We start from the raw sequence: 14,226 nt of genomic DNA, 5'->3' as shown, positions 1-14,226 counted from the left end.
TAAGTAATACAGAGATTGTAGGTTAGGACTGTCGTCGTGTTTCTTGTGCTTAGTCGATTGTGTCACCAATAAATGCATAAAATGTGGTGTTTTATTCACAAACACTGCTAATCCTCAAATGTACTCGACAACAGGGAAGTGTTTCGGGTTTTCAGATCAACAATCGACACATTTCTATATAAAATGGTGTTGTACAAGGAAAATTAATCTTGTAAAATACAGTACAATTTCAATTGCAGACCCTCCAATCTGATGCTGTATGAGCTATACACTTACTTTGCAATGGCAGAGCACTGTTGATTATTTCCTTTCGATGTTATTAGTACGTTTTAACACTCTTTCTTGATAGGGGAAAGGCTGGAAGAGATTACACATTTTTGTATGGAGGTCAAAGCCACAGATTTGAGTGCAGACAACCTTTTACATAAGGAAGCCAACCGCTGACTTATTCGATCAATATTCCACTATCTTAGACTGTCATTCAGACTAGTTACATTGGTTTGCGTCCCAAATGGCACCCTATTTCCTATGTAGTGCTCTACTTTCAAACATATCCCTCTGGGTTTGCAGATCTATGTGTTCTGGGCCTTGGTCGAAAGTAGTACACTCTCTAGGGAATAGGGTGCCATTTGAGACACACCTATTGTTAAGTTTATTCTGATCATACTGAGAACATTGCTCTGCCTGCATTTCTCTTACTCTCTCAATGTCATAGATTGCTGGTCCTTGCAGCAAGATCTACAGTCAGGAAACATGTTTTGTACTGCCTAGGTAAGGTGGATCACAGGTTGAGTGTGTGACTACTAAATAATAAATATAGAGGAAAACTGCAAGTCTGTATGTACAGTTGAAGTCGGAAGTTTACATACACCTTAGCCAAATACATTTAAACTTTGTTTTTCACAATTCCTGGCATTTAATCCTAGTAACAATTCCCTGTCTTAGGTCAGTTAGGATCACCACTTTCCCAGTGGGTCAGAAGTTTACATACACTCAATTAGTACTTGGCAGCATTGCCTTTAAATTGTTTAACTTGGGTCAAACGTTTCGGGTAGCTTCCCACAATAAGTTGGGTGAATTTTGGCCCATTCCTCCTGACAGAGCTGGTGTAACTGTGTCAGGTTTGTAGGCCTACTTGCTCACACATGCTTTTTCAGTTCTGCCCACAAATTTTCCATAGGATTGAGGTCAGGGATTTGTGATGGCCATACCAATACCTTGACTTTGTTGTCCTTAAGCCATTTTGCCACAACTTTGGAAGTATGCTTGGGGCCATTGTCCATTTGGAAGACCCATTTGCGACCAAGCTTTAACTTCCTGACTGATGTCTTGAGATGTTGCTTCAATATATCCACATAATTTTCCTTCCTCATGATGCCATCTATTTTGTAAAGTGCACCAGTCCCTCCTGCAGCAAAGCACCCCCACAACATGATGCTGCCACCCCCGTGCTTCACGGTTGGGATGGTGTTCTTCGGCTTGCAAGCCACCCCCTTTTTCCTCCAAACAGAACGACGGTCATTATGGCCAAACAGTTCTATTTTTGTTTCATCAGACCAGAGGACATTTCTCCAAAAAGTACGATCTTTGTCCCCGTGTGCAGTTGCAAACCGTAGTCTGGCTTTTTTATGGTGGTTTTGGAGCAGTGGCTTGTTTTACTGTGGATATAGATACTTTTGTACCCGTTTCCTCCAGCATCGTCACAAGGTCCTTTGCTGTTGTTCTGGGATTGATTAGCACTTTTCGCACCAAGGTACGTTCATCTCTAGGAGACAGAACGCGTCTCCTTCCTGAGCGGTACGACGGCTGCGTGGTCCCATGGTGTTTATACTTTCGTACTATTGTTTGTACAGATGAACGTGGTACCTTCAGGCATTTGGAAATTGCTCCCAAGGATGAACCAGACTTGTGGAGGTCTACAATTCTTTTCTGAGGTCTTGGCTGATTTCTTTTGATTTTCCCATGATGTCAAGCAAAGAGGCACTGAGTTTGAAGGAAGGCCTTGAAACACATCCACAGGTACACCTCCAATTGACTCAAATGATGTCAATCAGCCTATCAGAAGCTTCTAAAGCCATGACATCCTTTTCTGGAATTTTCCAAGCTGTTTAAATGCACAGTTAACTTAGTGTATGTAAACTTCTGACCCACTGGAATTGTGATACAGTGAATTATAAGTGAAATAATCTGTCTGTAAACAATTGTTGGAAAAATTACTTGTGTCACGCACAAAGTAGATGTCCAAACCGACTTGCCAAAACTATAATTTGTTAACAAGAAATTTGTGGAGTGGTTGAAAAACGAGTTTTAATGACTCCAACATAAGTGTATGTAAACTTCTGACTTCAACTGTATATTGACACTATCACAATGTTGCCTTGATGTTGCATAATACAGTTACAATGACCGCAAACCAAATCTGTACATCAAAAACAGCTTGTGAAATTGTTGAAACATAAAATGTATTTTTACATACGACATATAACATGTACACACTGAAACCCATGTGGTAGAATAATATAAAGCCTATATTTACCAGTATATCCAACTTTCCAAACTAATTTATATGCTATTATAAACTGGGTGGTTCGAGCCCTGAATGCTAATTGGCTGACAGCCGTGGTATATCAGACCGTATACCACGGGTATGACAAAACATTTATTTTTACTGCTCTAATTATGTTGGTAACTTGTTTATAATAGCAATAAGGCACCTTGGGGGTTTGTGGTATATGACCAATATACTACAGCTAAGGGCTGTATCCCGGCACTGCGCGTTGCGTCGTACTCAAGAACAGCCTTTAGCCGTGGTATATTGGCCATATATCACACCCCCTCGGGCCTTATTGCTTAAATATATAATTCTACTTTGTACATTTACTAAACGGTGAATACAAACAATGAGTAGCCTACATACAGTGAAGGTGCCCCATAGCTCAGTGGTGGACCTCAACAACCTGAAGTCATCCCAGAATAACACCTATGTCAGTATTCATCCCTGACCTTCGGACCAAGCCAATTTATTACATCCTAATAAACTGGGGTTATTTTCCATGGGCCAAAGGTACAGTGGTGTAGCCTATTTAGCTAACTTCTGATTTCAGTGGTAACACATTACAGACATCGCTACATTTAACAACTTCGCAGATATGAAACAAATAGTAGGCATCCTGTCTACAATATATGACAAAGTGGCACTTTGGTGAGCATAAATGGCCTGTATGTTTATATTAATGAATCAAAATGTATTTTCATGTCAAATCGCCAGCTGGCAACCCATCCCTTATGGGATTAATTGACACATAAACAAACATTACAATAATTCACTGTGATAATTCAGTGATGATTCTTCTTCTTTGTATTTAATAATGCTCTGAGGTTTAGGCTAGGTTCTCTTCTGTGTTGTGTTTCCTGTGTGCTTGGTTCTGATTGTTGCGTACCACCTGGCTGATGCAGTAGTCACTCTCCTGGCCCACCTCTGTCAGGCGGATATCACACTCCACCATGCTGCTGTTGTGACACATGCCCTCCTCCAACACTTTACCACCATCCTGAATGAACACAGACAACACAAACAAAACACAATGCACACGGCAGTAGGTTAATACACCACAGACGTTGTATGATGCCAAACGCATCATCATCACCACAGTTTTTGCTCAGTACTGAAAGTGCGCCATTTTGAAAAGCTGACATGGACACTTTTTTAGGATTGTATTAACAGTGGACTAACACTAAAATCTAGTTTATTTAAGTCAGATTTTCACTTAGTCTCCCACTGACATCAGTGCATTATTAAGTGGGAGTTAGGATTCTCACACTGCCTGACATCACACCGTAATCTCACTCTGGAGAATCTTGGAACAGCTGGGGTCAAGGCTACATGGTATGTAATAGGACATGAAGGATGGTTTCAGTCCTTGAAACCACTGGCTGAATTTACTGTGGGCTACGGTGTCATACAAGGTCTCACCAATGGCCTATTGTACTGTCAACAGTGTTTTATTGTCATGTCTGAGACAAGCGTTTTTCTATTTCAGCGTACACTATACCAAGGTCAGACAGACATTTTGATGCACGTGACAGTTTTGCTATGCGGGTGATTTTTCACCCTGTGCATTCCAGTTCCACTTCCTGGGATAAAACTGACATCTGAAAGGGGAAACTGCACGAGAGAGAGGGAACAATACATCCCATTGGAAAACAACTCCTACTTAGCTTTCCATTATTGTGTATTTCTGGCATGCATATGAATAATTGAAGATGCAAACAGCTTGGATTGTAGAGCTAACATTTGCCTGTTTACTTTCCCATTGGAACCAAGTCTGTATGAAACGCCCTCTCTTTGTTGCATGTTTGATCCGTTATTTGTAGTTGTTGAACTGTAGTACCACCTGAAAGGTGTTTGCAGCAAATATAAAGTGGATGCTTTGTTATGCCTACCATATTACAACTTGACTTACTGTTAAATTAGTGACATTAGTTAAATGTTGAATCAGTAATATGTTTCACTGAATCTAAAGTTGAATGATCTAAAATAAAACAACCTTTAAAACAGTACAGTATTATACATACAGCAGACAGATCATACGATGTAGTTTGTGTCTGAGGTAAGTGCCAGCACTCACCATACCCAGCCTGTTACAGGACAGGTTGATGCTCCTCAGCGTATTATTCTGGACCAGGACTTGGGACAGGACCGTGGCTGTGGGCTCTGTCATTTCGTTGCCTCCCAGGTGCAGCCATTTCAGGGTGCGGTTCTTCAGCAGGGCCTGGGCGATGGCCTGGCCCCCCTCGTCTCCCAGCCGGTTCAGACGCAGGTTGAGGGACAGCAGGCTGGAGTTCTTGGTCAGGGCGTAGGCTATAGCCTGGGCCCCCGGCCCCCGAATGTTGTTGTCGTAGACAGTGAGGCTCTCCAGCTTACTCCTGGTTAGTTTAATTTACATTTTCAATAATTACAGAAGAAAATGTGATAAAAGGGAAGGATGAAATAGTATAACAAATGTATCAAAATAAAGTTTTTAATTAAAATATGTAAATCATTATTTGAATATGTTGGAAACCCGTTGTATAAAAGTGATAATGCCCTCGAAGCCGGTGTTTGGAGAATATATTGGCATTGTTTGCCGGACCTCGACTTCATCTTGGGCCTAACAACACCCGTGCCATTATATCCTCCAAACACCGGCTTCTCTGGCATTATCACTTAAAGGGAACACAAGCAGGTGAGGTAGGCAACCTGACAAAATCCCACCTGTTGAGCAGCTTGCCGATGGCCCGGGCGCCCCGGTCCCCGATGAGGTTGTGGGAGAGGTTGAGCTCCCTGAGGGACGGGTGGTCCAGGAGGTTATTCACAAGCTGACGACACTTCTCGTCATCCACTTTGCTTTGGTGGATCCTCAGCACCTGCGACGATAGCATAGTATGGGGCGGGTAGATCTACGTGTTAAAAAATATATATAAAACAGCAAGCTGGAATCAAACGTCATTCTTTATACATAAATGTTATAATATACACTGCGTGCACAATTGTTAGGCAAATTATATTCCTCGGGATTAATTTACTGTTGAACAAACACAATGCTCTCAGTCAATCCAAAATGTTATTGAACCTCAAACCTGAATGTTTAACCAAGGAAAAGTGAGTTTTGTCTTTCTCAGGGAAATATATAAGTGTGCACAATTATTAGGCAACTATTAGTGTGCAGAATTATTAGGCAACTAAATTACAAAAATAATTTCTCTCAACTCACTTGTTGATTCTCAATTTTGTAACAGATAAGTAACACAAAATGACAATTATATAACATTTTTGGCCTTTCAAAAATATTCAGTGACCAAAATAGCCACCCTTATTTTCAAGAACTGCCATGAGCCTTCCATCCATGGAGTCTGTCAGTTTCTTGATCTGTTCACGATCAACTTTCGCTGAAGCAGCAACCACAGCCTCCCAAATGCTGTTCAAAGAGGTGTATTGTCTTCCCTTACTGTAAATCTCACGTTTGAGAAGGGCCCACAAGTTCTCAATAGGATTTAAGTCATGTGAGGAAGGGGGCCAGGTCATTATTCAGGCGTCTTTGAGGCCCTTGCTGGCTAGCCAAGCAGTGGAGTACTTGGATGCATGTGATGGAGCATTGTCCTGCATAAAGATCATGGCCTTCTAGAATGCTGAGGACTTCTTCCTGTACCACTGTTTGACGAAAGAATCTTCCAGAAACTGGCAGTAGGTTTGGGAGTTGAGTTTCAGTCCATCTTCAACCAGAAAAGGTCCAACTACCTCATCCTCAATGATAGCAGCCCATACCCTCCTTCACCTTGCTGGCACCTGACTCAAAGTGGTGCCCTGTGTCCATTACTGATCCAGCCACGGGCCCATCCATTTGGTCCATCAAGAGTCACTTTCATTTCATCTGTCCATAAAACCTTTGAAAAATCTGTCTTCAGGTATTTCTTTGCCCAATCTTGACGCTTCAACTTGTGAATCTTATTCAGTGGTGGTCTTGTTTCAGTCTTCTTGACCTTGGCCATGTCTCTGAGCACTTGACACCTTGTACTTTTGAACACTCCAGGTAGGTTGCAGTTCTGGAATACGGTGGCACTGGAGGATAATGGGTTCCTGTTAGTTTGACGTTTAATTCTTCTCAAGTCTTTTGCAGTTAATTTGCACCTTTTCTTCCCCATGCGTTTTTTGCGCCCCAGTTGACTATTCGCAACAAAACGTTTGATTGTCCGATGGTCACGCCTAAATAGTTTAGCTATTTAAAGAGTGTCGCATCTGTCTGAAAGGCATTTTACATTTTGGGCTTTTCAGTGTCAGTTAAATCTATTTTTTGGCCCATTTTACCTGAGGTAATGAGGCTGCCTAATAATTATGCACACCTTGATATAAGGTGTTATTCACTTTCGCCACACCCTCCCTCATTACACAAATACATATCACCTGAAAATGATTAAATCCAATAAGCGTCCAAGTTTATATGGTTTGGAGTTCGAAAATGTGAATAGAAACAATGATAAGATCAGAATACTCACTTGCCTAATAATTGTGCACGCAGTGTATAAAACAGCAAGCTTTAATCAAACGTCATTCTTTCCTCTGATAGAACAAAAAGTGATGCTGTGGGCTATTATCTTTTAACAGTTTCGCTCAATTCATTCTGATCAACCTAGCAATTACGACACATCCCTCACTATTGTCACTGGTTGCACTAATTTAACAGTTTGTCTACATAAGCTGGTTCAATCATTCATGACATTACCCTGAATAAGGCACAGTGATGCCGAAACGTTGGTGTTTTTTTACCCAATAAATTACTAGGAGGATATATATATGGATTGTGCGACTCTCTTTGTTTTTATAGCTTAGTTTATTTTCCGTTAGTCAGCACCTCTACACTAAATCATTTTCTCTGGGTGTGCGCCAGCTCATGCTTTTTATGTTATGCCATGTAGCTAAGAAGCAATGAATCCCTGTGTTGTAGCATAATAACAGTTGTGCCATACAAGGACAGGTGTTTAGGGTTTCAGCCTCAGGCATTGTACTTCCTTTGATGTAAGTAGAGAATTATAATACATCTGTGATACTGCAGTTTGTTTCACCTCATTTGAAACAGAATCTTTGTTACTGATGCTTACTGAGGAAGTGTATGACACAGAGCAGAACAGAAATGCCCCAGACAACCTGACTCCATCCTGTATAGGAAAGCAGAGCAACGAAGCCAAAGGGCACCATGCCAGTGAACACTGAGAGGGAGTCGATCGATACTCACCCTCAAGGTCTTACAGGACTTCAAGGCCTTGGCCAGCGACTCGCAGTCGCGGAAAGTGAACTCAAAGAGGTTCCACTCAAAGTTCATGCCGCATCCCTTGACCCGGTAGACCACGTGAAACTCCTCCAGATGGCTCAGCTTGTCCAGCAGGATGCCAAAGTCAAAGTGGTCCATGGATGGCCCATCCATGCCCATGTCGCTGGCCGAGTCCGAGTTGTCGTCGTCCTCCGACTTCTGGGGCTCCTTGATTGGCGGCATCAGCTGTGAGATGTCCAGCCTCTTCACGTAGTTCCGGCACAGAGGCACCATGCCCAGCACCGTCTTGGGGTCAGTGACATTAGGAATGTAGAGTTCGATGATGTTCTCCAGGTGCCTCTCAAAGAACATGCGCTTCCAGCTGTGGCCGTATGAGGAGACGTCACACAGGCTCCAGCGCTGTTTGCAGCAGCGCTTCCAGTAGCCGTCGTCGCTGATCAGGTTGGCAGTCACCTGCAGGGGCAGGGACGGAGAGAGCCTCTCCAGGACAAAGTCTTTGTGCCTGGGAAGAAGTTCTTCGAGGATGGGCTTTTCTGTGACCAAGAAATAGAGGTTGAATTATGTGATCAAATAAACAACTGACTTGATTAATTGACTGAATAAATAACGTAGAACATATATAATAAAACATACCCTCAAAGTTTCTCACTATGTGTTGCAGGCAGAGGTTGGATAAAAGGGGCACTACAGTGAGGGACCACTCTGGATCTTCTGCAATGATCCTGCGCATCTTCCTGGGGTCTGCAGCCAAGTTGAGTTTTGCTACTGGGGGATACATGCGAGCCCCAGGAGACTTGGACATTGTTGCAGTCATGCTTGGGAATTTTGGGGGGAATTACCTGTTCAATATAAGAACAGAGTTTAACCAGAGAGAATTCTCAAAATGCAATGTTAGAGTTTGCAAATAAACCATAGTCAAATATAGTATTACTGCCACATTAATTTAAATATATCACAAACACTTTTGAGCAGGGATTCTGTAACTTGTTAGGCCCTATCTATCTAGCCTTCCCTGTGGCTCAGTTGGTAGAGCATGGTGTGTGCAACGCCAAGGTTGTGGGTTCGATTCCCACGGGGGGCCAGAACAAAACAACAACAAAAAAATGTATGAACTGTATTCACTACTGTAAGTCGCTCTGGATAAGAGCGTCTGCGAAATGACTGAAATGTAAATGTAGTTACCTTGAACTAATGCTGGCATTATCAGCCCTTCCAAACATGAGAGCTAACGTTAGCCTAACTAAATTAGTAATTTATCAGCTAGCTAACTTTAGCTAGCTAAGTTACTTGACATAGCAGGATAGCTAACTTTAGCTAACCACAGCAATGCATAGCTACCTAAATGCTGCAAATTCTCGATTTATCTGATAACGAGTGCACATGTTAGCTAGCTAGCTTACCTTGTTTTGCCTTGGGTCGACCGACGTTGCCGTGGTTACAAACAAGCACATTTGCTCGCGGGGGAAACGCCCACGGTGGGAAGCGGTTTCCACTAGAATCCACAGCCACAAAGGCAAAATTGGCTATATCGTAAAACTGTATGAAAAAACATTTATGTCTAGTGGTAGTCATACGTTTAGCAGTGTCGTTAGGGTTAGGTTTCACATTGAATTTTAAGAATATAAATTGTAGAAGTAGGCAGAGTTTAGCCATAATTATTACTTTGTTGCATCAGGACAGTCAAGCAGGCACAATCTGGGCATTTGGTTGCAATGCGCGTAATACATCCATATACTGAGTGCATGAATGTTTAACTATTATTTTATTATTTCCAAAACCAGAATTATGCATAATTGTTTTACTTCAACATAAAGTCAAACAAATCACAATTCTTAGGGGTGACCAACATGTATGCAGTAGCCAACAGCAGATGTCCAGGCCATTCCCTCCCTCCTGTCTCTATGGTCCCCCAGGAGTCTGCTTCAGTTTTGATGTCAGCAGCCAAAAAGAGTTTGCTTCCATGTGCATCATTTATATTTGCATAAAACATTTTAAATTAGCGGTAGAAGTACTGGCTAGTTAGCAGGGTTAGAAAAACCAGTACAAGATGTTGATAACACCCTACTACCCCAACCGACATCCTTAATGAAGGTAGCCAGTAGATAGATACAATAATTATCATTTATTTTATTGACCTGTCTGTTTTATGAAATCAACAATGAGTGGGTGTCATGATTCCCCATTCGTGTACATATAATGCATTCACAAAAAGTGTACAATCCCAATCTCAGGAGTTAGGCAAAATGGAATTCAAAAGAAAATCTTGTTAGTTTGGCTTAGGTGGCTGTAGACAACAGTATTTGCCAGTGTTTCCCTTGCCACAACATGTTATTGTAGCCAGAGGTCAGTTGATTTCCTGTGGCGGTGAATGACCCAGCCATGTTGGGTGCTGTCAACGGCAGGTGGTGTCCATGGGACCTGCTAAAAGAAGAGAAAACCCAAACTTCAATATCTTACTCTCAGGGTAGTCACACCAAAGCAACACAATACCAGTGAGCAGAACAATGTCTCAATTCAATTAATGGTAGAAAGCTGACATCCAGCGTGCCTTTGTCTCAGAATGTAATGTCATGACTGATGATAAACAGTGGACAAAATGTAATGTATTGATAGAAAGTGAACAGTGCTAGCTGCTCACACACTATATTGGTTACGTCTGGCACATATTGTGGCACCTGGTCGTTGACCTTGTTATCCGGCTTGGATATCTTGGTGACTTTGATCATAGGAAGGAAGTGGGCCTGCCTCGGAATAAAGGGGTACCTCAGGCCGTCGGTCTTCAGACACTTAGTGTGTATGCGGTCACCCTTATAACCATAAGGACAGCAGTGGACACCATCCAGACAGCACACGCTCTAGGAAACAGCAATATACAAGTTCATGTTTTGACGCTACACATTTTGAGTAGAAATGTTTAACAATGCTGTTTATAGAAATATGACAAACTTTACTGTGTAGTTACTAATGTAAGTAGAACGTAACAAGCATTAATTACATAGTAGTCTAATAACAAAACTGAATAACGACAATATATTTTTACAATATATATTTATCCTGTTATCCAAGATGTAAAGTTACAGTAGACCAGGGGTCTCAAATTACCGGCCTGCGGGCCCAGATTCACAAAACACGCAAAACCGTCTCACGCAAAAACTATGTAATGACCTTGGTTATATCTAAGATATAAAATACTTTTATCCGTAGGTTCTTTTCAATGTGCTACCACCTTTAATAACATAAATGCCAACGAACAAACAACATGCGACTGAATGCTAAGTAGCCATGTCCTCCCCCCAAAAAATTCAATTAAGAATACATTTCTTCTTAAGAAGGTTTTGTGAATCTGGGCCCTGTGGGCCAAATGCTGTCCTCTGGACTTTGGGGAAGAAGATCAAATGTGGCACGAAGGCAAAATTAGCTTGAGACCCCTGACCATGAAGCCAACATACAAGCAGAAAGACTACTCACAGGGGAAAATGGACAGCAGCTCCACCCGCCCTCGGGGTGACGGCAGCAGGGCAGATATTTGAGCCATCACAGTGCACCATAGAGACAGAGCTCTCCACTGCTGCAGAATTGCTGCAGCATTGCTCTGGGATGATATCACACTCAAGTAGGGGAGAGACAGGAGAGTGTGGTTCCTCTGCAGCCACCTTGTTCAGCATGGGCACACTGCTCTATGGTTGGTCATATTTCGCACACATCTGTTCTGTGGTGTTGCAGATGTATCCGGACAGGCAACAGTGGGTTATGTTAGAGTAACACTACTTACAAACACACTGTCTAGGAAAACAAACATAGTGAAAATAAAAGTTATGAGGTGGTCTGTGAATACCTTGTAGTGCATATGTAATGAATCTCTGATACCTCTCAGTGAGCTCTGATGAGGGTCTTCGTTTTGACCGAAAAGTTGGTTTCGCCATTGAAGAACTACATTTACACTAGTGGTGTCAAATTTGTTTAGTACTCATTCAGGGAAGGGACAGCAGGCGTATCTTCCATTGGTCATACAGCAGGTTGACTGATCAGAGCAGACCCTGCCACCACTAACACCAATGCAGCAATATTCCACATCTAAGGACAAAGAATAAAGAAGTGTTATAGAAGCATTGTTTAATATGCCAAGATTGAAATTAATTATATTGTAGCATACTGAATTATTTCAAATTGCAGTTTCACTTACCAGGTAAGGTAAGCCTATGAAACAACGTAAAGGGCGACTCCTGAAACAACGGAATTAAACAACGTAAAGAGTGACTCCTCAAACAACAGAATTAAACAACGTAAAGGACGACTCCTCAAACAACGTAATTAAACAACGTAAAGGGTGACTCCTCAAAAACAACACATCTTTTTATGCTGCATAGTAGATTTAATCTAACCACTTTTAATAAGGACCTAACTGACCTAACCTGATGTCAATGATACTGACCTCAATTAGGGCTAATTTCTTTATCCAGTGTGTTTTTAAGTTGCTGACACCATTCAAACCAATGAGGGTTCGGAACGTTATTGCCAATTATCTCAGAATGATCTTTTTGCAGATAGAACCTTATAGTCCCAATCTCTCAAAATTGGTTGTTGATGAATACCCAAATGTTCAATTATGCAACAAGGATATTCCATTGCCCTCGTTAGTTTAACTGGGTGAGGATTAAAGGTGAGGTGAGGATTAAAGGTGAGGTGAGGATTAAAGCCTAAAAGCACTATGAACAAGACAATTTCAGCCAGTAGAGCTGATTCTCATCAGCGAAAAACCTTTTCCCTGATTTATGTTCAGCTGAAGCTTGGCTGGCAGCTCAAAGACATCCCTGCAGGGAACCTGCACAGTCATGTCACGCCACGTCTCACAACAAAAGACTATACACGTGTAATTACAATTACTGTCTGCCATCTTTGTTTCTGTCTGTAATACAACATTATATAAATGACCCTCAAAGCACTCGTTTGAGTAAATTACTACTATCCAATCATATAGACCTACTGCTCTTATTAAACAATAATTTGATTACATCACACCAAACTACAATGTATGAATGTTATAAGTATTATCAATCTTACTCAGAGGCTGCCTTAGCAAGGCAAAAAGGTGAAGAAGAAAAGGACAGGGCTTGGGCAGTGAGCTGTGCTTGGTGCAGAGTGGAGTGGACACAATTGCTTACCCTGCATGCTACGCAACACATACTGTACACACTCAACACACAGAACTGTGGATGCAGTGTAGCTGTGTGCCATGATCCTGCTGTGTGGACCATTTGTGAGCAAGCTGGCAGATGGAACGAGGATTTTGGATAAGATGCATTTGGAGAGGATCCATCATCCATCCCAAAGCATCTAAACAAGCAGATTCTCTAGTCTAAAACCGTGCTGGTACTTCAACACATTAATGTCTTGCTGCAAGAGAGAGGCTTTATCATGTGTTGAATGAAAGAATCACACACTAAAACATATCTTAAATCAAATCAAATTTTATTTGTCACATGCGCTGAATACAACTGGTGTAGACTTAACCGTGTAATTCTTGCTTACGAGTCCTTCCCAATGATGCTGCAGAGTAGATTTTACAAATAATAATACACATTAAATAGTAACACAAGAGGAATAAAATATCATACACAAGAATGGAATGATATACAGGGACTACCAAGACAAGATGCCTTAGCAAGGCTCCCTGTGGCTCAGTTGGTAGAGCATGGTGTTTGCAACGCCAGCATGGTGTGTGCAACGCCAGGGTTGTGGGTTCGATTCCCACGGGGGGCCAGTACAAAAAAAAAAAGAAATGTATGAAAATGTATGCATTCACTACTGTAAGTCGCTCTGGATAAGAGCATCGACTAAAATGTAAATGTAAGGTCAATGTGCAGAGGTATTTGAGGTAGATATGTACATGAAGGAAGGGTAAAGTGACTAGTCATCAGGATATATATATAAGAGTAAAATAAAGAACAAAGTATTACACGTTAGAACAAAAACACACAACCCAATAATGACGATTGATTTAGAGCCATGAAGCCTATCTGAAGAGTTGGACAATAAAACCTAAATAGGGGAACTTTTGTTACATCACTTTTAGGTTACACTATACATTCTCCCAGACGCCGCAGAATAGATAATAAATTGCAGTCTAGACACACAAAAAACCCCAGCTAGATCAGCCTTACAAAATCCCCCAATTATGCCATCCTCAGTCTATAACAATGGTCACCAAGGCCTGGAGTTGACCGTCTATGACAGGAGCCAGTGCTAGTAGGTCTTATCATCAGCTGCAGCACTAGGGAGGCTCCGGTGAGGCGGGGCTGGGACAACAACAAAAGACAAAAAGCTGATGGGTCCTAATGTTGTCTGTAACCCTCATCTGGAGTCTGTGTAGCTACCTCTCCCTGATTCCCCCTACACTCTGTTCTACTCCAGCCACGGTTCA

The 14,226-nt window shown here is 41.8% G+C and overlaps 1 protein-coding gene across 1 annotated transcript; it reads right to left on the bottom strand.

Annotated features, from left to right (window-relative positions):
• Positions 1-71: 71 nt before the first annotated feature.
• Positions 72-9,373, bottom strand: drc5 (dynein regulatory complex subunit 5). The gene is made up of 6 exons (XM_014144006.3): positions 9,206-9,373; positions 8,439-8,644; positions 7,770-8,338; positions 5,255-5,406; positions 4,629-4,926; positions 72-3,551 (listed from the first exon to the last, which is right to left on the bottom strand). The coding sequence occupies exons 2-6, from the start codon at positions 8,617-8,619 to the stop codon at positions 3,381-3,383; spliced, it is 1,371 nt and encodes a 456-aa protein (XP_013999481.1). The 5' UTR covers positions 8,620-8,644; positions 9,206-9,373; the 3' UTR covers positions 72-3,380.
• Between the last annotated feature and the right edge of the window lie 4,853 nt (positions 9,374-14,226).

Source organism: Salmo salar, chromosome 15 (assembly GCF_965601325.2).
Source record: "Salmo salar chromosome 15, fSalSal1, whole genome shotgun sequence".
Classification (NCBI taxonomy): domain Eukaryota; kingdom Metazoa; phylum Chordata; class Actinopteri; order Salmoniformes; family Salmonidae; genus Salmo; species Salmo salar.
The sequence above is the reverse complement of the archived record's forward strand: the minus strand, read 5'-3'. Positions and strand labels throughout refer to the sequence as shown.

What these genes read in the sequence shown, in the direction of transcription:
- drc5 (XM_014144006.3), bottom strand. Translation starts at nt 8,619, where the DNA reads ATGACTGCAACAATGTCCAAGTCTCCTGGGGCTCGCATGTATCCCCCA. An exon ending in CATAGTGAGAAACTTTGAGG is followed by an intron (nt 8,339 to 8,438) that starts GTATGTTTTATT and finishes TCTTGGTCACAG; the next exon opens with AAAAGCCCATCCTCGAAGAA. An exon ending in CCTGTAACAGGCTGGGTATG is followed by an intron (nt 3,552 to 4,628) that starts GTGAGTGCTGGC and finishes GTGTTCATTCAG; the next exon opens with GATGGTGGTAAAGTGTTGGA.